This window comes from Carcharhinus amblyrhynchos, chromosome 29 (genome assembly GCF_965287045.1).
Source record: "Carcharhinus amblyrhynchos chromosome 29, sCarAmb.v2.hapA, whole genome shotgun sequence".
NCBI classification, from domain to species: domain Eukaryota; kingdom Metazoa; phylum Chordata; class Chondrichthyes; order Carcharhiniformes; family Carcharhinidae; genus Carcharhinus; species Carcharhinus amblyrhynchos.
The window spans coordinates 8,313,026-8,339,719 of NC_137352.1; the positions used below are offsets into that span (position 1 = coordinate 8,313,026).

Sequence of the window (26,694 nt, forward strand, 5' to 3'; positions counted from 1 at the left end):
ATGCAGACTCTGCACAGGCAGTGACCCAAATCAGGAATCTAAACAGGTCTCTGGCAGTGCGAGGCAGCAGTGCTAACCACCGTGCCACCAAATAAAAATCGAAGGCTTGAATTGAACCCGGGTCCCCGGTGCTGTGAGGCAGCAATGCTAACTGCTGTGCCACCATGACCAAATAGGAACTTATTATGGCAGCAGTAGGCCATTCAGCCCATCGAGCCATTCAGTATAATCATGGCTACTCATCCACTGCAGTGCCCTTTTCCCCATATTATCCCCACATCCCACTATGTCACTGGCATTTAGAAATCTGACCTCTTCTTTAAACATTCTCACTGAGTTTCCATGGCCCTCTGAGGTAGAGAATCCCAATGATGGGGGTGATTTGCCAAGAGTAAGAATATCTTGAAGAAGGCTCTCCTATTTACAGATGAGTCAGAGAATGCTGGCATGTCTACATTTATCCTGAGCTGTGGTAGATCACATTCTTCATGAACACCTGCTGTCCCATGGAGTTAGAGAGTATTGCCTACCTCTGGCATTTAAAGGTGACTGGCATGCTTAATTTCTTTATCTGTGCGGTGTTCCAGGGAGCCAATGAGGACCTCTCAGTCCGCAACACACAGATCTATTAAGGAGGTCGCTTGTTGAGCAAAGCACATTATTATGTGAGGTTTCACCTGGATGAAGAGAGTCAGGTGCAAGGATCACTGGTTTCACAGCCAGCTCAGGCTTTCCAGCAGGTAGATTCAGAGACTCCGTGGCAGCAGCCCCCAGTGTTTATAAACTGCAAAGGCTGCCATCCCATGTGTGATCATTGCAAGCACACAGTGCGTGGTTGTACCAGGTACTTTGGGACTTACCATGATTCAGGTACCTGAGGGTTTTGAAGGGCCTGAATATCTGTGGGGATGGCTGCTTGGGGATAAAGGCTGCCCATGGAAACACTGGCTGGTGTGTTGCTCTCAGAGTTGCTCCATGGAGAGGCACCATGCAGCTCACAGCTCCTTACCCACCCTCATAGAGCAAACCATTGGGATTCTGAAGATGCACTTCAGACGTTTAGACTGGTCAGGTGGCACACTACAGTATATTCCTGATAGGGTCTCATTCATCGTTGGTGTGTTTTCGAGCCCTTCACAGCCTGGCATTGCAAAGAAGCGATTGTTGAAATGGAGCAGGATGAGAGCTTTTCAGAGGATGAAGATCAGGAGGCCCAGGAACCACAAGAGGGTGATGACATCATTGACAAAGCAAGACGTGGACATTGTGCCCGTGATACAGTCATCACTGCCAGGTGCCAGGAGGAGTACATTGAAAGCATGAGGATATGGCCACAGCCTTCATGACTCTTTCCTCTCAAGAGATTTCCAACCAAATGATTGGGGAACTGTTCCAGCATTCACACTAACACCTCATGACTACCAGGCCATGAACTCCTGCTTCTAGTTTCTATGTTTCTATAAGTGCAATGCCTTCTGTATGTGCTCACTCTGGGAAGTGGGAATGCACTTATAGAAATATAGAAACTAGAAGCAGGAGTAGGCCATTCGGCCCTTCAAGCTTGCTCTGCCATTCATTATGATCATCAAATTCAAAATCCTGATCCCCTCCTTCCCCCCATATCCCTCGATCCCTTTAGCCCCAAGAGCTATATCTAATTTCTTGAAATCAGACAACGTTTTGGCCTCAGCTACATTCTGTGGTAGTGAATTCCATACATTTACCACCCTCTGGGTGAAGAAATTTCTCCTCCCCTTAGTTCTAAAAGGTTTACCCCTTATCCTCAAACTATAACCCCTAGTTCTGGACTCCCCCACCATTGGGAACATTCTTTCTGAATCTGCCCTCTCTAACCATGTTAGAATTTCATAAGTTTCTATGAGATCCCCTCTTACCCTTCTGAAATCCAGTGAATATAATCCTAACCGACTTAGTCTCTCCACATATGACAGACTTGCCATGCCAGGAATCAGCCTGGTAAACCTTCACTGCATTCTTTCTATAGCAAGAACATCCTTCCTCAGATAAGAACCCCAAAACTGCGCACAATACTCCAGGTGTGGCCTCACCTGTGCCCTATACAATTGCAGCAAAACATCCCTATCCCTATATTCAAATCCTTTCACTATGCAGGCCAACATTCAATTTGCCTTCTTTACTATCTGCTGTATCTGTGCGCTAAATTTCAGTGACTGATGCACAAGAACTCCTAGATCTCGCTGAGTATCCACCTCTCTCAATTCACACCCATTCAAGTAATAATCTGTCTTCCTATTATTGCTACCAAAGTGGATAACCTCACATTTATCCACATTATACTGCATCTGCCACACATATGCCCACACACTCAGCCTGTCCAAATCACACTGAAGCATCTCTGCATCCTCCTCACAGCTCACCCTTCCACCCAACTTTGTATCATCTGCAAATGTGAAGAAAATACATTCAGTTCCCTCTTCCAAATCATTAATATATAATGTGAACAGTTGGGGTCCTCAACAAAGAGAGTGATGTGAGAAGTAGAGCAGTCACTGTCACATAATTAAGAAACTCCAGTGGTGAGTGAGATGAGGACTTGGTTATGGACCTCCTCCTCCAGTCCATGTCTTGCCCATTTCCAGTACCACTGAGGTGAGGTTGGATATTCTCCCCATGTCTATGTGGGCTTCCTTCTGGTGCTCCAGTTTCCTCCCACAGTCCAAAGATGTGCAGGTTGGGTGGATTGGCCATGCTAAATTGTCCCTTAGTTTCCCAGAATGCGTAGGTCAGATGGATTAGCCATAATAAATGTGTGGGATTATGGGATAGGGTGGGAGAGAGGGCCTGGGTAAGATACTCTGTCAGAGAGTTGGTGCAGACTCAATGGACTGAATGGCCTTTTCTGCACTGTAGGGATTTGATGATTCTATGACACACAAATGCCGCTGATCAATCATGAGCTGCCCCCACACAACTGGGGAAGGAGGGTTAGAATACATACATCACACACTTCTAATGAAGATTTTAACACATCTCCCAGACATCACACAAGGTTGGGGGGGACTATCTTCACTCTGCATGTCATGCATGAACATGAATTTCACAGAGGGAGACTGTCACCGAGTGGGAGATTGGATAAACCTCAACATAAGAGGATTTCAATGTGCATAATCGCACCAGCTTTAGTTGACCAAACCATTCAAATCAAATTAATTTATAAAAGTGCAGCATTTTTACACTGATAGGGCCCTAAAGAGATTCCAAAATTTCTTAATTTTCCTAATGGGAATTGCCTGGCATAGCGGCACAGTGGTTAGCACTGATGCCTCACAGTTCCAGGATCCCGGGTTCAATTCCCAGCTTGGGTCACTATCTGTCAGGTGTTTGCACATTCTCCCCGTGTCTGCATGGGTTTCCTCTGGGTGCTCCAGTTTCCTCCCACAGTCCAAAGATGTGTGGGTTAGGTGATTTGGCCATGCTAAATTGCCCCTTAGCATCCTGGGATGCACAGGTTAGAGGAATTAGCAGGGTAAATATGTGGAGTTACGGAATAGAGCCTGGGTGGGGATTGCCTTCGACGCAGACTCGATGGGCTGAATGGTCTCCTTATGCACTGTAGTGTTTCTATGATTTTCTTTCTAACCCGACTACTGTGCCTGAGTGCAGCCCCAACACCTGTAGCACAGGCAGAGGCAGCCTGGTGACTGCAATGTCCCAATGTCTGCGATGACCTTGGAAGATCATAGAATCCCTACAGTGCAGAAGAGGCCATTTGGCCCACTGAGTCTGCACCAACTTACTGGCAGTTGTTTAGCACATTGTCTTCCAGCCTTTGGGATTCACCCATCAAATTCACATGGAGTTCCTCGTGCCAGCATTTGCTGACACACGTCAATAAGGTGGACCTGGATTCTTCTCAGTTACTGTCCATACAACTGATCGGATCTCCTGTCTCCAGATTGCTAATGAGAGGGACCCTGAATGTTTGGTGGTGTAAGGTGGTACTCTGTTCTGGGTAGGATTTTCTATCTGCAGTTTGTGACAGCTGCGATCCCTTCAATTAAGCTCTACAGCACTGACACTCTTGGTGCTTCATGGTGCCAAGAGAAAGACAGAGTGTGTTTCTGCCCCAAACACATACAGGTTCATCAGATTTTTTTCCAAGCCACACACCATCTGGACTTGGAAATATATAGCGTTGTTCCTTCATTGTCACTGGTTCAAAATCCTGGAGCTCCCTCCCTCCCAACATGGTGGAAGTCCCTACTCCACATGGATTGCAGTAGTTCAAGGTGGTGGCTCATCACCAACTTCCCCAGGGCAACCAGGGATGGGCAATCAATGCTGGCCCAGCCACTGATGACATATCCCATGAGAATAGATATAAAGAAAAGGTCCTCGTTTACCCATTACTCTGCACTGGTCACTGATCATCATTTGCTCCCAATCCCCGAACACTTTCAATTTAGAATTCTCATCCCTAGGCTCAAATCCTTCTTTGGCCATTCTCCTTCCTACATAACTGACATAATGGGCCGAAGGGCCTGTTTCCATGCTGAAAACTTCTATGACTCTATTTACATGGGTACGATGGCTATAGAGGGATATGGGCTAAATGTGGGCAATTGACGTTAGCTTAGGGGTTTAAAAAAAGGGCCACTTGAAAAAGTTGGGTCAAAGGGCCTGTTTCCATGTTGTAAACCTCTAACCTCTGTAACTTCCTTTGGAAACTCTGAACTCCTCCGATTATATGCATTCCAACTTCCTTCACTCTGTCACCGAGCCAGTTATCCAGGCTCAAGGTTTGGAAATTCCCTCCCTAAATCTTTCTGCTTCTTTATTCTCCTTCAAGGCGCCTGTTAGAACCGCTTCAAACAAGCTTTTGGTGACCTGCTATAACGTTTCCTTCTTTGACTCAGGGTCGACTCCTTTCATTTGAGTGCATTCCTGTGAAATGTCTTGGGGCATTTTTCTCCATCAAAGGCGCTGTGTAAACACAAATGGTTTTTGAAATGTCCCTTGAAGAATCGTGATTAAAAGCAGCCGAGATGGAGATGTTTTGAGTTTAATCCCCGCTTGGTGACATCACTGACCTGATTAATGCTTCAAGGGGACAGCGTTCCCAAATCCTGATGTCACGGTGTGGATTCCGTACCAAAGATTTGTGGCCATGCTGATGCAAGAGCAGTGATAGTTTACATATCAAAAAATACGTACAAACAATAAATGAATGGGGCGTCAATATGTGCAAAGATGTGAAAAATTCAAATAATGTAAGATGTAATTCAATGCATGCACTTTCTCCTTTAAGTGGAGGTTGATTACAGTCTCGATTTTCTCTCTATCCTGGGTCAGATTGTCTCTGTCCTGGTTGTATCACAGCTTGGTATGGGCTCCTGCTCTGCCCAAGACCGCAAGGAACTACAAAAGGTCATGAATGTAGCCCAATCCATCACGCAAACAAGTCTCCCATCCAATGACTCTGTCTACACTTCCCGCTGCCTCGGCAAAGCAGCCAGCATTATTAAAGTCCCCATGAAACCCGGACATTCTGTCTTCCACCAGGAAAAAGATACAAAATCTGAGGTCACGAACCAACCAACTCAAGAATGGTTGTTCCCTGCTGCCATCAGACTTTTGAATGGACTTACCTTGCATTAAGTTGATCTTTCTCTACACCTTAGCTATGACTGTAACACTACATTCTGCACTCTCTCCTTTACTTCTCTATGAACGGTATGTTTTGTCTGCAAAGCACATCAGTAACAATACTTTTTGCTGTATGTTAATACATGTGACAATATTACATGGAACAAAACCAAATCTATTCTGGATTAAATTAACACAGTTTGTGATCAGCATTCAATACTCTAGCAGCGGTGGGCAACTTGTGACCTGGGTTATCTGGGTTCTGAGTGAGGCCCCACGAGACATTTTGTTGACCGTTGCCCATGCCAGCGTTACCACATTCCGCTGATTTCCATCTATGTCGTTTTTTAACCTACCAGTGTGGCTGAAATGATACACACGTAAAGCAAGGGCAAGTGAAGTGAGGCGTGCTGATTGCTCACAACATTGAGTGTGAGAGCCGTGTGCTCCCTCTGAGTCCAAAGTATCAATTTTTTTTTTACCATTTTAAGTTGGTAGTTCTATCACTTTATAAATAGCCATTTTCTCTAACCCGTTCTGAAATATTCAGTTTGTATGAAATATATTTAATCTTATTCATGGGCGATTGAAATTGAACAAGCTCAATTTCAATTCCACCCTGAGATGAAGGAAGATCACTCACTAGCCGAGGTTGCCCTTCACTGTCCTAAAGTGGACTGAGTTGAGGAGGAACTTCTTCACCTAAAGGGTTGTGAATCTGTGGAATTCCTCCGTCCAGTGCAGCAGTTGAGTGCAGAGGAGGTTTACTAGGCTGATACCGGAGTTGAGGGGATTGAGCTATGAGGAGAGGCTGAATAAACTGGGCTTGTACTCGTTAGAGTTTAGAAGAATGAGGGGAGATCTCATTGAGACGTATAAGATGATGAATGGGATGGATAGGATAGAGGTGGAGAGACTCTTCCCGCTCAAAAAAGACAGTAGGACTAGGGGGCATAGCCTCAAGATAAAGGGGAGGCGGTTTAGAACGGAGTTGAGGAGGAACTTCTTCACTCAAAGGGTGGTGAATCTCTGGAATTCTCTGCCCGTTGAAGTGGTGGAGGCTGCCTCGCTAAATATTTTTAAGAAGCGGGTTGATGGGTTCTTGATAAGAGAGGGGATTAAGGGTTATGGGGAGAGGGCGGGAAAGTGGAACTGAGCCACAACAGATCAGCCATGATCTTATTGAATGGCGGGGCAGGCTCGAAGGGCTAGATGGCCTACTCCTGCTCCTATTTCTTATGTTCTTATGTTCTTATGTACCTCTTTGAATGTTCTTAAGGCAAGGATAGAAAGATTTTTGAACAGGAAAGGATTTAAGGGTGAACGGGCGGATAAGTGGAGCTGAGTCCACGAACAGATCAGCCATGTTCTTATTGAATGGTGGAGCAGGCTCGAGGGGCCAGATGGCCTACTCTTGCTCCTATTTCTTAAGTTCTTGTATACCCATCAGCCCTCTACATATCAGCCTCCAATCTGGCAAAGCTTCAGCTTAAAAACTCTTATCCTTGTTTTCAAACTCTTCCATGTCCTTGCTGCCTCCCTGTCTCTGTAACCACCTACAGCCCTAATACCCTCTGAATTCTTTGTGTTCTTCTAACTTTGTCCCTCCCCAATTTAAATCACAATTGGTGGCCGTGCACTCAGCTGTCTGGGCCTGAAACTCTAGAATTCCCTCCCTAAACCAGTCAGCCTCTTCTCCTTGATGATACTCATTAAAAAATCTCGTTGACTAAGCTTTTGGTCACCTGTCCTACTATCTTCTTACATGGCTTAGTATCAAAATGTATTTGATAATCGTGGCAGTAAAGCAGTTTGGGATGTTTTGCTACATCAAAGATGCTAGATAAATGCAAGTTCTTTTATTTGCTGTTCTTTTCACATTAATGTTAAGATAATACTAAATTGGAAAGTATGGGGTAAAATGCCACATGATCAAGGTTTAATATTGTGAAGATACGATGCCTATAAGTTATGTATTTGGGTCAAAGAACAAAAAAAATTACAGCACAGGAACAGGCCGTCAGGCCCCCCAAGCCTGCACTGACAATGCTGCCCAATTGAACTAAAACCCCCAACCCATCCGGGGACCATATCCCTCTATTCCCATTCTTTTCATGTATTTGTCAACATGCAATCACTATCATATCTGCTTCCACTACCTCCTCCGGCAAGGTCATGTTTCTTGAACAGGATTTATTTTAACAGTTCTGTATATCAGTGCCATTTTGTACATACACAGCAGACCCTGTCGTTACTACAGCAGCACAACTAATCTTAATTGTTAAAATATTTCTTTTGATCTGGACTAATGCAGGATTGTTATTTTAACGTTTTCCCTTGGGTTTTCCCAGAGTGGGGCTTGATTAGGTTTTGATGGAAAAAGTCATGTGACCTAGCAGGACTAAGATCTAAGAAAGAAAACAAGCTCAGTTGTTATTTGGGATCTGTAAAGAGCAGAAATAGCTCTGTGACTCCCTGATGTCTGGAAACAGGGATCTGCCAGGAATTAGGCTTCTTTCTCTTAAGTTCTGCTGTTTGAGGATATATTCTTCTCTGGAAACTTCTGCATGGGAGTCAGAATGCAGGTGTCTTTCTGTGTCTGTCCAGAAGTGTTAAAGGTTGGAAACCTAGCACCCACGTCAGTATATCTGTTTCTGTGCCAACTAATCTGGAGAAGGATGAACATCTGTGGAGATATTGCTTAAGTTCAAACTATAGAGTTAGATAGCTTAAAGAATTATACTTTGTGATATTTAAGTCCTTTAATTGATAAAAGCTATGCTAATTCTTTTTGTTATATTCTAATTGCGTTCTTAAATAAAGTTTGTTTTAATAAAAGCTTCCGAGTGGCTCAATAGAATCATACCTGGAGCTAAACACCTTCTGCTCGCCATAACATCAATATCAAAAAACGTTAGGGTTGAGGCTAACTTCATAACATACCTTGAAGTTTTTGCTCTGGTCCCTAACAATATCAACTTGACTCCAATTCATTCCTTTTTTTTGTATAAGGGATTTGGTTTCAATGTGAAGCCTCCACTAATCTAAATGTGGCCTTATAGTATGAGGATCCCGAGTGAACTGGGTTCACCAGGTCTTATTCACCGCATAAAACAGCCCATAAATGATCAGTCACACAAACAGAGGGATCATTTGGGAAAATAAAGGCTGCATCCTGTTGCAGTACACAGTTCCACATCAGGCGGGTATTAGGGATCATACACAGGGAGCATTCCTTCCATGTAATATTCCAGCAATAGCCAACATGTGAAAGGTCCCCGGTGGCAGCAGGGTGGCACAGTGCTTAGCACTGCTACCTCACAGCTCCGGGGGCCCGGGTTCAATTCCGACCTCTGTTCACTGTCTATGTGGTGTTTGCACGTTCTCTCAGCGTCTGCATGGGCTTCCTCCGGGTGCTCCAGTTTCTTCCCCCGCTCCAAAGATGTGCAGATTAGGTGCATTGGCCATGATAGATTCTCTCTTAGCGTCCAAAGATGTGTGGGTTCGGTTGATTGGCTATGGTAAATTTGCCCCTGAGCATCAGGGGCATTAACAGGGCACAGTGATTAGCTCTGCTGCCTCATAGGGACCCGGGTTCGATTCCCAGCTTGGATCACTATCTGTGTGGAGTTTGCATATTCTTCCCATGTCTGCATGGGTTTCGTTCGGGTGCTCCGGTTTCCTCCCACAGTCCAAAGATGTGTGAGTTAGGTAAATTGCTCCTTAGCATCAGGGGGACGAGTTAGGATAAATGCATGGGTTTATGGGGATAAGGCCTGGGTGGGATTGTCGTCAGTTCAAGCTCAATGGGCCGAATGGCCTTTTCTGCACTGTAGGGATTCTGTGATTCTATGTGATAAGTAGAAACACATAAGGGAAGAATCATCTCTCTTTTTCCACCATATCATACGCAGCCTTTCAACTAAGTGCTTTGCATTGTAACTTCCCCTAAGGCTGCATTAGCTGAAATCAGTGTGCGAACCGCTGTACAAGATTGCCAGTTCAGTATGGAGAACACTCATGGGAAGCTGATCCAGTAATTCCAGCAACACGGCAGAGGAGGAACAAGGCTATTCCTCAGCCAGAATCCCCTATATCTCAGCAAACCAAGACACGAAGGAAGTTGTTGCAGCCGCTCGCTCTGTTGCTCTGGGTTATCGGGAGAAAAACCTGCAGAAAACCACATCCATGTTCTGCAGCAGAGTACTGGAACCCCAGGGCAAACTGGAGGCACTTTACCAAGTAGGGGGTGCCTTATGCTCACAGCAGTCAGGTATTTGGAAAAGTATACAGCAGGAATAGCCATAGGAACATAGCAATTAGGAGCAGAAGTAGGCAAATTCATCCCTTCGAGCCTGCTCGGTCATTCAATCAGATCATTGCTGATCTCTCTCTTTTCTCAAATCCACCTCTTTACCTGTTACCAATATCCCTTTATTCCCTTTCTTTATAAGAAATATTTATCTCCTTCTTGAAACCAATCAACGAGTCAGGCTCCACCATGCTCTGGGGCAGCAAGTTCCATAAATCTCTGAATTTTGGGGTGAGACAATGGCACTGCTGCCTCACAGCGCCAGGGGCCCGGGTTCGATTCTGGTGTAGGGTCACTGCCTATGTGGAATTGGCACATTTTCCCCATGTCCGGATGCGGGTTCTCCGATTTCCTCCCACACTCCAAAGATGTGCGAGTTGGTTAATTGGCCAAGTTAAATTGCCCCATAGTACTGGGGATAAGCAGGGTAAATGTGGGATTACAGGGATAGGGCCTGTGTGGGATTGTTGTTAGTGCAGGTTCGATGGTCTGAATGGCCTCCTTCTGCACTGTAGTGATTATATAATCCTATGATTTTATGAAATTCATCTCTGCAAGAAGTTCTTCCTCATCGCCCAATCCATCACGCAAACCAGCCTTCCATCCATTGACTCTGTCCACACTTCCCGCTGCCTTGGCAAAGAGCCAGCATAATTAAAGGCCCCACACACCCCAGACATTCTCTCTTCCGCCTTCTTCCTTCAGGAAAAAGATACAAAAATCTGGGATCACGTATCAATCGACTCAAGAACAGCTTCTTCCCTGCTGCCGTCAGACTTTTGAATAGACTTACCTTGTATTAAGCTGATCTTTCGCTACAGCCTAGCTATGGCTGTAACACTATATTCTGCACTCTCTCTCCTTCCCTTCTCTATGATCGGTATGTTTTGTCTGTATAGCGCGCAAGAAATAATAACTTTTCACTGTATGTTAATATATGTGACAATAATAAATCAAATCAAAATCAAATCTCAATTTTAAATCTACCGCCTCTCAACCTATACTGTGTTCTCTTGTTCGAGATTGCCCCACAAGGGGAAACATTTAGTCTATGTTTATTTTAAGAATCCTTTTTAAAAAAAGACAAAGGGCTCTGAGTTCCTCAGGATATAAATGCCAACTGATTTATCTCTGCCAAATTAAAAATTAATCATGTCATTAAATACACAGACAGGGCCCTTGATATCCCACTCTATCAAGCTAATACAAGAGAAAACCTGAAACACGGACAGAAAATGTTTGAAATGTTTAACAGGTCTTGCTTATTTATGAGAGTCACAAGTAGGCTTACATTAACATTGCAATGAAGTTACTGTAAAAATCCCCTAGTCGCCACACTCCGACGCCTGTTTGGGTACACTGAGGGAGAATTTTGCATGGCCAATACACCGAACCAGCGCATCTTTTGGACTGTGGGAGGGAACCAGAGCACCTGGAGAAAACCCATGGAGACACAGGGAGAATGTGCAAATTCCACACAGACAGTAACCCAAGCTGGGAGTCGAACCAGAATCCCTGGTGCCGAGAGGCAGCAGTGCTAACCACTGTGCCACCATGCCACCCTCAGCAGCATCTGTGGAGAGAGAACAGAGTGAATACAGATCTGTCAACAGAATCAGCCAGGATTCCTGCTGTTGATTGTAGGCGGTGTAGTATGAGGATAGAATCAGTGGGTAGTGTGTTCTGACCTGAGTCTGAAGGTTGTGGGTTCACGTTCCATTCTGGGGATTTGAGCAGAAAAATCAAAGGCTGACACTGCAGTACTGCTGGAGTGCTGCACTGTTGTGGGTGCGGTCTTTCAGATGAGACTGAGAGGATGTGTGTCTAATGAGATGGTTGCGGTATATTCCATGGCAGTGTCCTGTTTCTCACTTATTCCTTGGCCAACATCACCAGGAACAGATTAACTGGCTATTTGCCTCATTGTGTGACTATGTTGGACACAAGTTGTCTGCTGTGCTTTCCTACATAACAATAGCGATTAAACATCATTGTGCGCCAGTCTGGGTTTGGTTAATAGCGCTCTGTGTCTGAATTGTGGGTTCAATCCCGCTCCTACACAAAAACTCAGGCTGATGCTCCAAAGCAGCACTGAGAGAGCACAGCAATGTTGGTGGTGCTGTTTTCTTTCAGTTAGTCTCTCTCTTTCGATCGTGAGTGGATATCAAAGGCTTATTTTAAAGAGCGGGCCAGTTGTTCCCTTTTGACCTGGCCAATATTTATCCTTCATTCAACATTATTAAAGATTTTTATCAGCCATAAATAAGGCTTACATTAACGCTGCAATGAAGTGACTGTGAAATTCCCCTAGTTGCCACATTCCAGCACCTGTTCAGGTCAATGCACCCAACCTGCACATCTTTGCACTGTGGGAGGAAACCAGAGTACCCGGGGCAAACCCACGCAGACACAGGGAGAATATGGGGAGGCAGCAGTGCCGCCCCAAAGGCATTGGGCAGAATCTTACTGATGGCAGTGTAAGGATCTGACTGAGTCTGGATCTTTCTAGAGAAACAGGCAGGCTTCCTCTCTAGATCTTATGACACTTTGTCAAAAAAAAGTTGACGTTTCACACCGTCATTTGGAGGGGCAGAGTCTAAAGTTGCTGGCAAAGTCAGCAGCACAGAGATTGGGGCGCCATTTGTAAAGGACAGTGCCTGGGCTCTCCCTAGGGGGCTCACCTTTGCACCCCCGGGGGGAAGCCCCTTGACATGATCACATGTTTTAAACCACGTCAATGCGTCAACACATCGGTGAGCTTTGAAAATATGGAGAAGGGGGGAAGATATGGTGGAGAGACCTGATAATTAAATTAAAATTTATTCAAATACATTGAAATGAGGTTTTCACTCTTTGTGGGCGTGAACCTCATAATGTTACGAGCGAGGGACGGGGAAAATCACAAGCACCATCTCTCCTCGTGTTTCCTGGCTCTCTCCGGATTTTCAGCCAACATCATCATTCTCTCTCTCCGGGAGAACATGGGCTGAAAATCGTCCCCAACATCTGGTCATTTTTCCATTGCTGTTTGTGGGAGTTTACCGTGCGCAGATTGGTGTTTCCTACGTTATAACAGTGACTTCACTTCAAAATATGTCATTGGCTATCAGGCAATTTGAAATGTCACAAAAGGCGCCACAGACATATACGGCTTGTTATTCTGAAGTAATACATTGGCTGCGATGTCCTTAGGGGTGTCATGAGGATGACTAAGACACCGAATAAATACCGGTTCTTTCTTTCAAGTGCGTGGCCTTCTACAACCTGTTGCTACCTGAGGCCAGAACTTTCCAGCCGTTCACGCTGGCGGGATCTTCCAGTCCTGCCGATGGCACACCCCTGCCAAGGATTTCATGGCAGTGGGACATACATTCAGCAGGAAACCCAGAAAATCCTTCCGCTGGTAAATAGCGGGCTGCCTCCACTTCCACAAAACACGGAAAATCCCACTCTATGGACGTGGACAAATAGGCTGGGTTGGGGTTGGGGGGAGGTGGGGGAGGGAGAGGGGTGTTATTCATAACCTGAACTGCAGGTCACCCGTCCAGGGTAGATGTCCAATATGATCTATTGGCGCATCTATTCAGATAAGAAGAATGATTGTTAGGGTAAGGCACCAAAGTCAAGTAAGTAAAGTTTATTTATCAGTCAGAATAGGCTTACATTAACACTGCAATGAAGTTACTGTGAAATTCCCCTAGTCGCTGCACTTCAGTGCCAGTTCGGGTCAATGCACCTAATCAGCATGTCTTTCGGACTGTGAGAGGAGACCGGAGCACCCGGAGGAAACCCACGCACACATAGAGAGAATTTGCAAACTCCAAACAAGCAGTGACCCAAGCTGGGAATCGAACCCAAGTCTCTGGCGCTATGAGGCAGCAGTGCTGCTACCATTGTGCCACCGTACTGCTGTCCCTGGGACCATATCTCAGCATTGGCCACTTCTTAAGGTTTATTTTGTTAATGTCACAAGTCGGCTTACATTAACACTGCAAAGAAATTACTGTGAAAATCGTCAAGTCGCCACACTCCGGCGCCTGCTTGGGTACACTGAGGGAGAATTTAGCACGTTCAATGCACCTAACCCGCACGTCTTTCAGACTGTGAGAGGAAACAGGAGCATTCGGAGGATTCCACACAGGCCGTGTGACACAGACACACTCCCTCAGTGTACCTGAATAGGCACCGGAGTGGTCAATGGTAACCCCCCAAGTTACTAGGGGATAAGTTATAGGCACTAGGGGATTTTCACAGTAATTCATGGCAGTGTTAACGTAAACCTACTTGTGACCCTAATAAATAAACTTTAAATGGACATTCGCCCAATGCTGGAATCAAACTCTGGTCCTTGGCACTGTGGGGCAGCGGTGCTAACCACTGTGCCACTGTTCTTTCAGGGACGGAGGATTAAGTACAGCAATCTATCATTCCAGTAACAGAGGACTAAACTTATCCATGTTTAGAGAAATCAAACATTAAGCAATTTTGTACCATACAATCTCTCGATAAAGACTAAAAATGAAGAGCAATGAATAAGGGACATTAATTGTACATTTTCACACCATTTACACATTCCCTAAACATTTGATGGCAAGAACATGTTTTACAGGAATTGGTTGCATAATTAATTTCTGTGACAACATCCCAATACTTCCTGTCAGAGTATAGGCGCCAATAGGCTTGGAATTTAATATAGAGAAGAGTATGAGATTTTCTCGCACTGTCCTAATTTCTGTAACCAGTATCCACCGAGAGGAAATCACTGTTCAGCACACTAAACTCGACACTTCCTCTCTCTCCCGTCGTACAGACAATGGCTCTGATGTCCAAAAATAACTGCAGCGTCATCAAACCCTAGGCATGATGCCAGACTGCACGCAGAACAGGCAGTTCTACTCAAGGACAGAGCTGGTTAAGGATATTGAGTTGCTGCTCTTCAGGGACCCGAGGCAGGAATGGGAAGTTGCTCGAAAGACCAAAATGAAAAATTATGTGTAGCCAGCATCAGAATTTTCTTTCATTCATTCCCAGAAGGTGCGCGTCGCTGGTAGGGGAGGTAGTGACCTCGTGGTATTATCGCTAGAGTATTAATCCAGAAACTCAGCTAATGTTCTCGGGTTCAAATCCCACTGGGGCAGACGATGGAATTTGAATTCAATAAAAAAAATCTGGAATTAAGAATCTAATGTTGGGCATGAAACTATTGTCGAAGGTCAGAAAAACCCACCTGGTTCACCAGTGTCCTTTAGGGAAGGAAATCTGCTGTCCTTACCTGGTCTGGCTGACATGTGACTCCAGAGCCACAGCAATGTGGTTGCTGTGGGATGGGCAATAAATGTCGGCCAGCCAGAGATGCCGATGTCCCATGAATAGAGAAGCTTACTACCCGTTCCTGGTTGCCCCAGGCAGCCGGTGGCGTTGACACTGCTCCTTGAATCAAGTGCATTGTTAGGTCACTTGAGAGTTAAGAATTGGGATTCGAGCCATATTTCACCCTGACAGTTTAATAATCACTTCCACTGATACCAGCTTTTCAATATCAAAATTTTAAGAACCAACTTCAAATTATTGAACTGGCATGATGAGATTTCAAGTCATGTTTCCTGGATTACTGTGAAAAATATTATGAAAGACAGGAGCTGGACAATATCCAGGCTTGGACTAACCAGTGAAAAGTAATATTTGCTTCACACAGTGTCAGCCAATAACCATCTCCAACAAAAGAGAATCTAACCTTCGCCTCTTGATGTTCAATGGTATTGCAGAAGCCCCAACTATCACCAACTTGGGGGGTTACCATTGACCAGAAACTGAACTAAACTAGCCATATAAATACTGTGGCTACGAGATGTACTGTGGCTTCTTGACAGAAGCCAGAGGGTAGTTGAGAGGGTTGTTTTTCAAACTGGAGTCCTGTGACAAGCGGTGTGCGTCAGGGATCAGTGCTGGATCCACTGTTATTTGTCATTTATATTAATGCTTTGGATGACAACATAAGAGGCATAGTTAGGAAGTTTGCAGATGACACCAAGATTGGTGGCATAGTGGACAGTGAAGAAAGTTACCTTGGACTGCAATGGGATCTTGATCAATTGAGCCAATGGGCTGACGAATGGCAGATGCATTTTAATTTAGACAAATGCGAGGTGATACATTATGATAGATTGAACCAGGGCAGGACTTACTCAGTTAATGCTAGGGTGTTGGGGAGGGTTACAGAACAATGAGATCTAGGGGTACATGTTCATAGCTCCTTGAAAGTGGAGTCACAGTTGGACAGAGTGGCGAAGAAGGCATTCGGCATGCTTGGTTTCATTGGTCAGAACACTGAATATAGGAGTTGGGACGTCTTGTTAAAGTTGTACAAGACATTGGTAAGACCACACTTGGAATACTGTGTGCAATTCTGGTTATCCTATTATAGAAAGGGTATTATTAAACTAGAAAGAGTGCAGAAAAGATCTACTAGGATGCTACCGGGACTTGATGGTTTGAGTTACAAGGAGAGGTTGGATAGACTGGGACTTCTTTCTCTGCAGCAAAGGAGGCTGAGGGGTTACCTTATAGAGGTCTGTAAAATAATTAGGGGCATAGATAACGTAGATAGTCAATATCTTTTCCCAAAGGAAGAGGAGTCTAAAACTAGAGGGCATAGGTTTAAGATGAGAGGGGAGAGATACAAAAGGGTCCAGAAGGGCAATTTTTTCACACAGACGGTGATGAGCGTCTGGAACAAGCTGCCAGAGGCAGTAGTCGAGGCAGATACAATTTTGTCTTTTAAAAAGCATTTAGATAGTTACATGGATAAGATGGGTATAGAGGGATATGGGCCAAATGTGGGCAATTGGGATTTAGCTTAGGGGTTAAAAACCAATGGCGGCATAGACAAGTTGGGCCAAAGGGTCTGTTTCCATGCTGTAAACCTCTATGACTAAGAGCAGATCAGAGACTAGAAATCCTGCAGCAAGTAACTCACCTCCTGATTCCCCACAGCCTGTCCAAGGCACAAGTCAGGAGTGTGATGGAATACTCTCCACTTGTCTGGATAAGTGCGGCTCCAACGACATGCAGAAATTCAATACCATCCAGGCAAAATCAATCTGCTTGATTGGCATCCCAATAACAAACATTCACTTCCTCTACCACTGGCACACAGTGGCAGCCGTGTGTACCATCCACAAGATGCTCTGCAGGAACTCACAAGGCTCCTTAGACAGCAAACCCATGACCACCACTGTCTAGAAGGACGAGAGCAGATACCTGGGAACACCACCCACCTGGAAGCTCCCCTTCAAATAAGTCCCCACCTTGGCTTGGAAATGTATTGCCATTCCTTCATTGTTGCTGGATCAAAATCATAGAATCCCTAGAGTGGAGAAGGAGGCCACTCAGCACATTGAGTTCGCACCGAGCACAATCCCACCCAGGCCCTATTCCCATAACCCCATGCATTTGCCCTAGCTAATCCCCCTGGCACTGAAGGGCAATTTAGCATGACCAATCCACCTAACCCACACATCTTTGGACCGTGAGAGGAAACCAGAGCACCTGAGAAAACCCACGCAGCCATGGGGAGAATGTGCAAACTCCACACAGACAGTGACCCGAGACTGGAATTGAACCCGGGTCCCTGGCACTGTGAGGCAGCGGTGCTAATGACTATGCCACCGTGCTGCCCCAAAATCCTGGAACTTACTTTCCAGCAGCACCGTGGGTGTAAATACAGCACAGGGACTGCAGCACTCCAGTAGGCAGCTTTTCACCACCCTCTTAAAGGCAATTAGAAATGGGTAATAAATGCTGGGCTAGCCAGAGACGCCTACATCCTCTAAATGAATACTTCTAAAAAATCCATCTTTCAGACTTGTGCTTTAAATCACCTGCGAGGACCTTGGTTTAAGATCTCATAGCACTAGTTAAAAGTGAGGCAGGGAATTTATCTCTCATGTCTTGCCGGATATTGATCCCTCAGACAAAACCAGATTATCCAGTTATTTATTTCAGCGTTGTCTATCAGAGATTGCTGTGTTCAAATTGGTTGCTGCGTTACTCACATTATGACAGTGACTACAGAAGGACTTGAAAAGCTGTAAAGCACTTGGGGATGTCTTGAGGTCAAGAAAGTTGCTGTATATCTGCAAATTCTTTCTGTTACTTGTCCAATAACATTGCTGCTATGCTACAACATAATCACGATACTACCATAACATAACCATGGGGGGAGGTAATGGCCTAGTGGTATTATTGCGAGACTATTAATCCAGAATCTCAGCTAATGTTCCGGGGACCTGGGTTCGAATCCCGCCATGGCAGATGATGGAATTTGAATTCCATAAAAAAAATCTGGAATTAGGAATCTACTGATGACCATGAAACCGTTGTTGATTGTCAGACTCAGTTGGTTCACTAATGCCCTTTAGGGAAAGAAATCATAAGAACATAAGAAATAGGAGCAGGAGTAGGCCATCTAGCCCTTCGAGCCTGCCCCGCCATTCAATAAGATCATGGCCGATCTGTCGTGGCTCAGTTCCACATTCCCGCCCTCTCCCCATAACCCTTAATCCCCTCGCTTATCAAAAACCCATCAACCCGCGTCTTAAATATATTTAGCGAGGCAGCCTCCACCACCTCAACGGGCAGAGAATTCCAGAGATTCACCACCCTTTGAGTGAAGAAGTTCCTCCTCAACTCCGTTCTAAACCGCCCCCCCTTTATCTTGAGGCTGTGCCCCCTAGTCCTACTATCCTTTCTGAGTGGGAAGAGTCTCTCCACCTCTATCCAATCCATCCCATTCATCATCTTACATGTCTCAAGTCTGGCCTACATATGACTCCAGAGCCACAGCTATCCTTCAAGGGCAACTAGCAATGGGCAATAAATGCTGACCAGCTAGTTTCCCAAAACAATAACGTAACCACGGTACCAACATAATGTGCCCGCTATACTATTGTAACCTATCCATGATACTGACATAACACAATCATTGTTGACATAACATAATCACAATACTATCATAGCATAACCATGATATACCATAACATAACCACTATACTGCCATATAATGTAATAATATATAAGTTATAATATGATGTAACCATTATACTACCATACAGTTGTCTTACAATGACTAAGTCAAGAAATAAAAATCCCAAAATATTTCAACCGTAAGTATCTCTATGGATGTATACACTCTTTGTGATAATTCTGTCTGTATCAGCTTTATTAATCATGGCTTAAAATAAGAAAAGTGGATGAACTCATCCAATGTAACAGCTTTCGTTTTTTTTAGTTTTATTGGATAAAAATGCAGAAAACACAAAGCTTACCCTGGCAATTTCAGCATACGCCAATCCCAGAATGCCCTCCCAGTTGGAGCCATTGATGAAGAATTTATCCGACTCGGTGATGGCAGCAATGTTTGCTCTGACTGAGACGTTTGGACCATGCGGCACACACACGATATCTGTCCCGAGCTCCCCTTCCCACTTCCCCTGGGTGTACGGTACGTAGACACTCTTCCTCAGGTCTCGGTAAGTATTGGAGCTGAAATACAAGGGGTTTTGTGTGTTGTAAAAAGCATATATACACATAAAGCAATGGAAAAAATTGACCAGAGCTGGAATGTTGATTTGTGCAACACCAATGTTATAAATGTTCAGGGGATACTGCGAAGATTCTACCAATGAAAGGCAGGTAGGACCTAAGGGTACTGAAATAATGTTCTTAGACAAGACACAATAAGGCAAAAATCTCTCGATTTCATAGAATCATAATGTCCCTACAATGCAGAAGGAGGCCATTTGGTCCATCAAGTCTGCACCAACTCTCTGACAGAGTATCTTATTTATGTCATCTCCCCGCCCTATCCCTGTAACCTCATATAGTTACTCGTCTAAACTACACATCTTGGGACACTACAGGGCAATTTAGCATGGCCAATCCACTTTACCTACACATCCTTAGATACTAAGGGGCAATTTACCATTGCCAATCGACCCAACCTGCACATCTTTAGACTGTGGGAGGAAATTGGAGTACCCGGAGGAAATCCACATAGATTCCACACAGTCAGTCACCCAGAATCAGAATCGAACCGGGTCCCTGGTGCTGTGAGGCAGCAGTGCTAACCACTAAGCCACTGTGCTATCTCTTGATTTCTTGATTTGACAGAGCTTTAAGCCATTTTCCCTCAACTTGGGAGGTATGTAGGAAACTAATTCAAAAGTTTCAGCCATTTTCAAGGTGAAGGGTAACTTGCTTTTCAGATTTCCCTCCTCCTTTTCCTTCCCAAAATATTGTGGTATTCTCTGTCTCCACATCAGCCATCTCCTGCTCTCTCCTTCTCCATTACTCTTTCTTGTCTGGCAATTAACTAGTAAATAAATAATGGTCAAGTTAGTGGGCCACTATTAGACAGGCTATTAAGAAATAGATGTTCCCTTCTAGAATTCCAAGCCATGGCCATTTCCCGCAAGAGAAACCCTTTTGCATTGATGTTCAATCTCTCCCTCTTGTGTATCTTCACACCTACACTGTACCTTTTCCCCCTTTGGGGAAGTAGTGGAAGGATTTCTGAGCTGATTATTAGTCTGTTAAACCATGTTGAATGCTCCTTCCGTGGCCAACAAGTCCTGGCGTTGGACTTGAACCTGAAACTTCTGGTCCAGCACTACCATTGTGCCACAAAGCCTCCATTAACATTCAATGGCGATACTATTGCTTAATCCCCCACTATTAACATCCTGGGAGTTACCATTGACCAGATACTAAAATGGACCAGACATATAAATACTGTGGCTACTAGCACAGGTCAGAGGCTGGGAATTCTGTGACAAATTCCTGAAAATAACTCATTTCCTGACTGCCCAATCATCCATCATCTACAAGTCACAAGTCATGAGTGTGATGAGACAGTCTTCAATTGCCTGAATGAGTGCCACTCCAACAACACTCAAGAAACTCAATGTCATCCAAGACAAAGCAGCCCATTGTAGGAACACCATCACCTGTAAGTTCCCCTCTAAGCCACTCACTATCCTGACTTGGAAATATATCACCGTTCCTTCACAGTCGCTGGGTCAAAATCTCAGAATTCCTCCATAACGGCATTGTGAGTCAACCCACAGCACACAGACTGCAGCGATTCAAGAAGGCAGCTCACCACCACCTTCTCGAAGACAACTAGGAATGGACAACAAATGCTGGCCTAGCCAGTGACGCCCCCATCGCATGAATGAATTTTTAAAAATGTCATTTACGTCGAAGGTTTAGAGAAAGCAGGAACAAAAAACTTCATTCCTTCCGTTTGAATTGGATTTAAAACCAGGTTTTACATATGATAACATACAAATTCTATCTTTTACTCTTCTAAAACTTCATTCTAACTCTTTTAAACTCTCTAACAATATTACAAAAGTCCACCAGCACTTCTACTTTCTCAGAAGACTAAGGAAATTTGACATGTCCACTACCAGTCACACCAACTTTTACAGATGCACTACGGAAAGCATTCCTTTTGGTTGTATCACAACTTGGCGTGGCTCCTGTTCTGCCCAAGCACGCAAGAAACTAGAAAGGATTGTAAATAAAACCCAGTCCATCACGCAAAACCAGCCTCCCATCCATTGATTCTGTCTACACTTCCCGTTGCCACAGAAAGGCAGCCAGCATAATTAAGGATCCCACGCACTCTGGACATACTCTCTTCCACGTTTTTCCATCAGGAAAAAGATACAAAAGTCTGAGGACATTTACCAACCAACTCAAGAACAGATTATTTCCTCTATCATCTGACTTTTGCATTAGTTTGATCTGTCTCTACAGCCTAGCTATAACTGTAGCACTACGTTCCGCACTGTCTCATTTCCTTCTCTGCATTTCCTTTCTTGTCTGCTTAGCATGCAAGAAGCAATACTTTTCACACTATGTTAATACACGTGACAACAATAAATCAAATCAAATCAATATGTGGATCAGGTTTCAATCACGATACTTTTCACTGTATACTAACAGATGGGACAATAATAAATCAAATCAAAAAGTGTCTCTTACCAAGTATGCCTAATATTTTTTTCAAAACACTCATTACAATGAATTTCTTCATCTACAAACTGTTCTTCAATGATTTTCCAACAGTTAGATAAAATCTCAGATCTATTGATAAAGTTAGTTATCCCCACACCTGTGTCTTTATCTCCACACCAGGTGTCCGATCAGTTATAGACCAACGTCAACTCCTGATTCAATGATCAATTAATAATCTTTATTGTGTAAATAGAGCAGCCATCATTCCCTCCATTTTCTTCCCTTTCTCCTCCTCCAGGGACATCTCCTGCTGACAGGTGAGTCACCTGATGAAGGAGCAGTGCTCTAAAAACTCGTGGTTCCAAATAAACCTGTTGGACTTTAACTTGGTGTTGTGAGACTTCTTACTGTGTCCACCCCAGTCCCACGCCGGCATCTCCACATCATAAAAATTCTGGGTTGCTCTCGCCACTCCCCCGTACCTCCTCCCACCTTCTTCATGTTCTTCATTGAGTGTTACAAATGTGAGGTAATGCATTTTGAAAGGTCTAATAAGGATAGGAAATACATGGTAAATGGCAGAACACTTAAGAGTATTGATAGGCAAAGGGATGTGGGTGAAAGTGGCAATGCAGGTGGAGAAGATAGTCAAAAAAGCATGTGGCATGCTTGCTTTCATCGGCCAGGACACTGAGTTTAAAAACTGACTCGTCATGTTGCAGCTTTATAGAACCTTAGCTAGGCCACACTTGGAATATAGTGTTCAATTCTGGTCGCCACACTACCAGAAAGATTTGGGGGCTTTGTAGAGGGTACAAAAAAGATTTACCAGGATGTTGCCTGGTATGGAGGGCATCAGCTATGAGGAGAGGTTGGAGAAACTTGGTTTGTTCTTACTGGAATGACGGAAGTTGAGGGGCGACTTGATAGAAATCTACAAGATTATGAGAGACATGGAGAGATTGGATAGTCAGAAGCTTTTTCCCAGGGTGGAAGAGTCAATTACTAGGGAGCACAGGTTTAAGGTGCGAGGTTTAAGGTTTAAAAGAGATGTACGAGGCAGATGTTTTATACAGAGGGTGGTGGGTGCCTGGAACCCACTGCCGGGGGAGATAGTGGAAGCAGATACGGTTGAGGCTTTTAAGGGGCGTCTTGCCAAATACAGGAATAGGAAGGGAATAGAAGGACATGGTCCCCGGAAGGGAAGGGGGTTTTAGTTAAGTCGGGCAGCATGGTCAGTGCAGGCTTGGAGGGCCAAAGGGCCTGTTCCTGTGCTGTAATTTTCTTTGTTCTTTGTTCATTGACAGATTCCCCCCCAGTGGCGGAGAGCATTGGAACTGAACCACATTCTATCTTCACCAGATTTCCATTATTGTCCAGTCAGCAGTGGCTGGCATCTTTGCTGATTTCCTGCCACTTTGTAGTCCAAGAATATTGAGGCCAAATTGACGTTCCCCAACAGGCCACCCTGCTGAGAAGCAACATCGAGAAAACCAGGGGATCAAACTTCAAATCCCTCTGCACTGCATTTGACTGTGAACCCATTTGGGCGGGTGAGCATTCACTTGCTTTTTACAGCACAGAAGGCCATTTGGCCCATCCTGAGTGCGTCACATCCCTGAAAGAGTTAGTGTCCGTTCCCTGCCTTTTAACAACAACAATTCATTCATCAAATAGTAGAATTGTCAATGTCGAGATGGATTAATGAGAAAAGTCACACTCTGTTTTAATGTGGCTTGTCAAATCAATGCAAGATTTTTTTCGCATAAAGTCAACAGATGCGTTGACACAAATCTCGCTCTTTCACAGTGACTTCATAAAAACAGCCTCACTGTGTGTCGGCGCTGTGCTATTCTAGGTGAGCTTGGGCAATCTGCCCATCTGCTTTCTTCCTCACATGGCAAAGGCTGTTTGCTCTCAGTCCCCTGATAATCTGCTGGGAACATCTGCCTTAGTCACACTGCTTGCTGCCCTGTCTGCCGGGACAGTATCGTAAGGCAGGTGAGGTGGAAAATGTGTGCCCCAGAGGGAAGGAGCGTGACTGTCTGTTTGCCTGTCACCGGAGGCAGGATACTTGCCAACAGCAAACATGGATGGCTGCCATTTAGTTCATTGTGGTTGGTTGCAGGGCTGGCCTGAATTCATCTTGTACACTGAATAATCAGAGGAGGCCTCCAGCCAAAAGAATAATGTTACTGTGCTGTTGCTGCTCCTCCAAACCTGATCCCCTAATGTGAATGGGACAAATCTAAAACATCAATAGTCTGGCTGTGTCACTGCTCTGCAGTTTAAAAGAGGCATCAGTCAATGCTGGGTATTCCTAATGTCAACTTGGCTCATGGTAGCATTCTCAGCTCTGAGTCACAGGTTGTAGGGATTCCAAGGACCTTAGCACTTAATCTGGGCCCACATTTCAATGCAAGTGCTGTGGAAATGCTACACCGTCAGAGAAACCATCATTTGCCTGAGATATTGCCGCTCTCAACCCTTAATCAATTGAATGGAAAGGTTCACATCAATCACAGAATGGTAGTAGCACAGAAGGAGGCTATTTGGCCCATCATGTGTATGGCAATTCTCTGCAAGAGGAATTGGCTAGTCCGCCACCCCCGTCCCCCCACCGCACACCCCCCCCCCCCCCCCGGCCCCCCCCACGCCACACCCCCGATCTTTCCCTACGGCTCTACAATTTTTTTCTCTTCAGCTGCTAGTCCAATTAATTCCCTTTTGAAGGTTGTCATTGAATCTGCTTCCATCACACTCCTGGGAAGTACCTCCCTTTTCCCAACCACACACTGCATTATTTTTTTCTCTTTCATGAAGCCATTGGATCTTTTGCCAATCACTTTAAATTGTTATATTCTGACCTTTGACTCTTTCACCAACAAGAACAGTTTCCCTTAATCGACGCTATTTTTCTACTCAACTGATTCAAGAACAGCATCTTCCCTGCTGCCAGCAGGCTTTTGAATGGATCCTGCCTTGTATTAAGATGATCTTTCTCTGCACCCTAGCTATGACTGCAACATTACATTCTGCATTTTCTCCTTTCCTTCCCTATGTTATGCTTCATCTGTGTAACACACAAGGAACAATGTTTTTCACTGTATACTAATACGTGTGACAATAGTAAATCAGAAACCCTCATAATTTTGAGCTGCTCTGTTAGATTTCCCCTCAGATTTCACTTCTCTGATGGACGATAGAATCCCGACAGTGCAGAAAGAGGCTATTTGGTCTATCGAGTCGCACTGACTCTATGAAAGAGCATCTTATCCAGGCCTAAACCTCTATCCTACCCCGCACATTTAGCCTGGCCAATCCACCTAAAATGCTCATCTTTGGACTGTGGGAGGAAACCAGAGCACCCAGAGAAAACCCAAACAGATATGGGGGGAACGTGCAGATTCTGCGCAGACAGTGACACAAGGCCAGAATTGAACCTGGGTCCCTGGCGCTGTGAGGCAGCAGTGCTAGGCACTGTGCCACCGTGCTGCCCTGAGAGAACAACACTGGCTTCTGCTGTCTATCTACATAACTTCATCCCCGGAACTATTCTCATAAATCTTTCCTGTAGCCGGAGTAGAACACAATAATCCAGATGAGGTTGAGCCAATATTTTGTAACAGTTCATTGTAACTGGCTTCTGTGTGCATATTTCCACCATCGCTCTGCCAGCAAACCCATCACTGGCAGTCCCGAACCCCCACCCATCCCAGCCTCGAGCCCTGCTGCCCCCTCCCCCATGCAGTCCCAATCCCCCCCAGCAGGCTGAACCCAACGCCCGCACCCTGATGGCCAGCCCTGGTTGCTGGTCTCCTCTATCCCCCTACCGATCCCTAAGCAAAGTGGCAGCAGGACCTCCCACTCGTACTGATTGCCCCACCAGGCTCTGCCCCCATCAGGCCCCCCATGGACCACGCTCCTTGGCACTGCCCCATCCCCGATGGGCAGCGCCAAGTTGCCTCCTGGGAATTGGCATTTTGCCTTTAGGGTAGAGCCAGAGGTCACAGACTGGCAGTGCCAAGATGTCAATGCCAAGGGGGCACAACACCTCCGGTGCCCCACCCTCTGGGGGGGGCCCTGATTGCCCCTCTTCACTTCAGTATGGTCAGGCTGCTGGCTCCCTATTTAGTGAATCACTCCGACAGGTTAGGGGAGATGCTAGTGGGCCCAGAGACTTCAGTCATACAACGGGGCCATTTGGCTCATCGGGTCTGCACCGACAACAATCTCACTCAGGCTCTATCCCTGTAATCCCACATTTGAACCCCACTAATCCCTCTAACCTACGCCTCCCAGGGCACTAAGGGGCAATTTAGCATGGCCAACGCAGCTAACCCACACATGTATGGACTGTGGGAGGAAACCGGAGCCCCCTGAGGGAACCCATGCAGACACGGGGGAGAATGTACAAACTCCACACAGATAGTGACCCAGGGAGGCCAGGAATTGAATCCGAGTCCCTGGCAATGTGAGGTAACAGCGTTGACCACTGTGCCACCATGCCAGGCCCACTAATGATATTTAAAAAATATGGAAATGCTCATTTCCATAATTTATGCGCTTCCCCGCTGATTTCCGGAATGGAGCTGATGCTGTCGGAAATCCAGCACCGGGAGATGCTAGCGGGTAGGGATGCCCAGCGCGGATTGGGCACCGCTGGAATCTACTGGCCTGCCGCACTAAGAAATTAGTGCAGCAGGATGGGAGAATCACCCCCAGTGTTT

At 45.2% G+C, this 26,694-nt stretch overlaps 1 protein-coding gene across 2 annotated transcripts in view; it reads right to left on the bottom strand.

The window, feature by feature from the left end:
* bace1 (beta-secretase 1) overlaps nucleotides 1-26,694 on the bottom strand; it is a 136,569-nt gene that overhangs the window by 53,181 nt on the left and 56,694 nt on the right. For both annotated transcript variants that reach the window (XM_080214732.1, XM_080214731.1), the window contains exon 3: nucleotides 19,267-19,483. In XM_080214732.1, coding sequence (XP_080070858.1) covers nucleotides 19,267-19,483 — 217 coding nt within the window. The remainder of the gene's footprint in view (nucleotides 1-19,266; nucleotides 19,484-26,694) is intronic.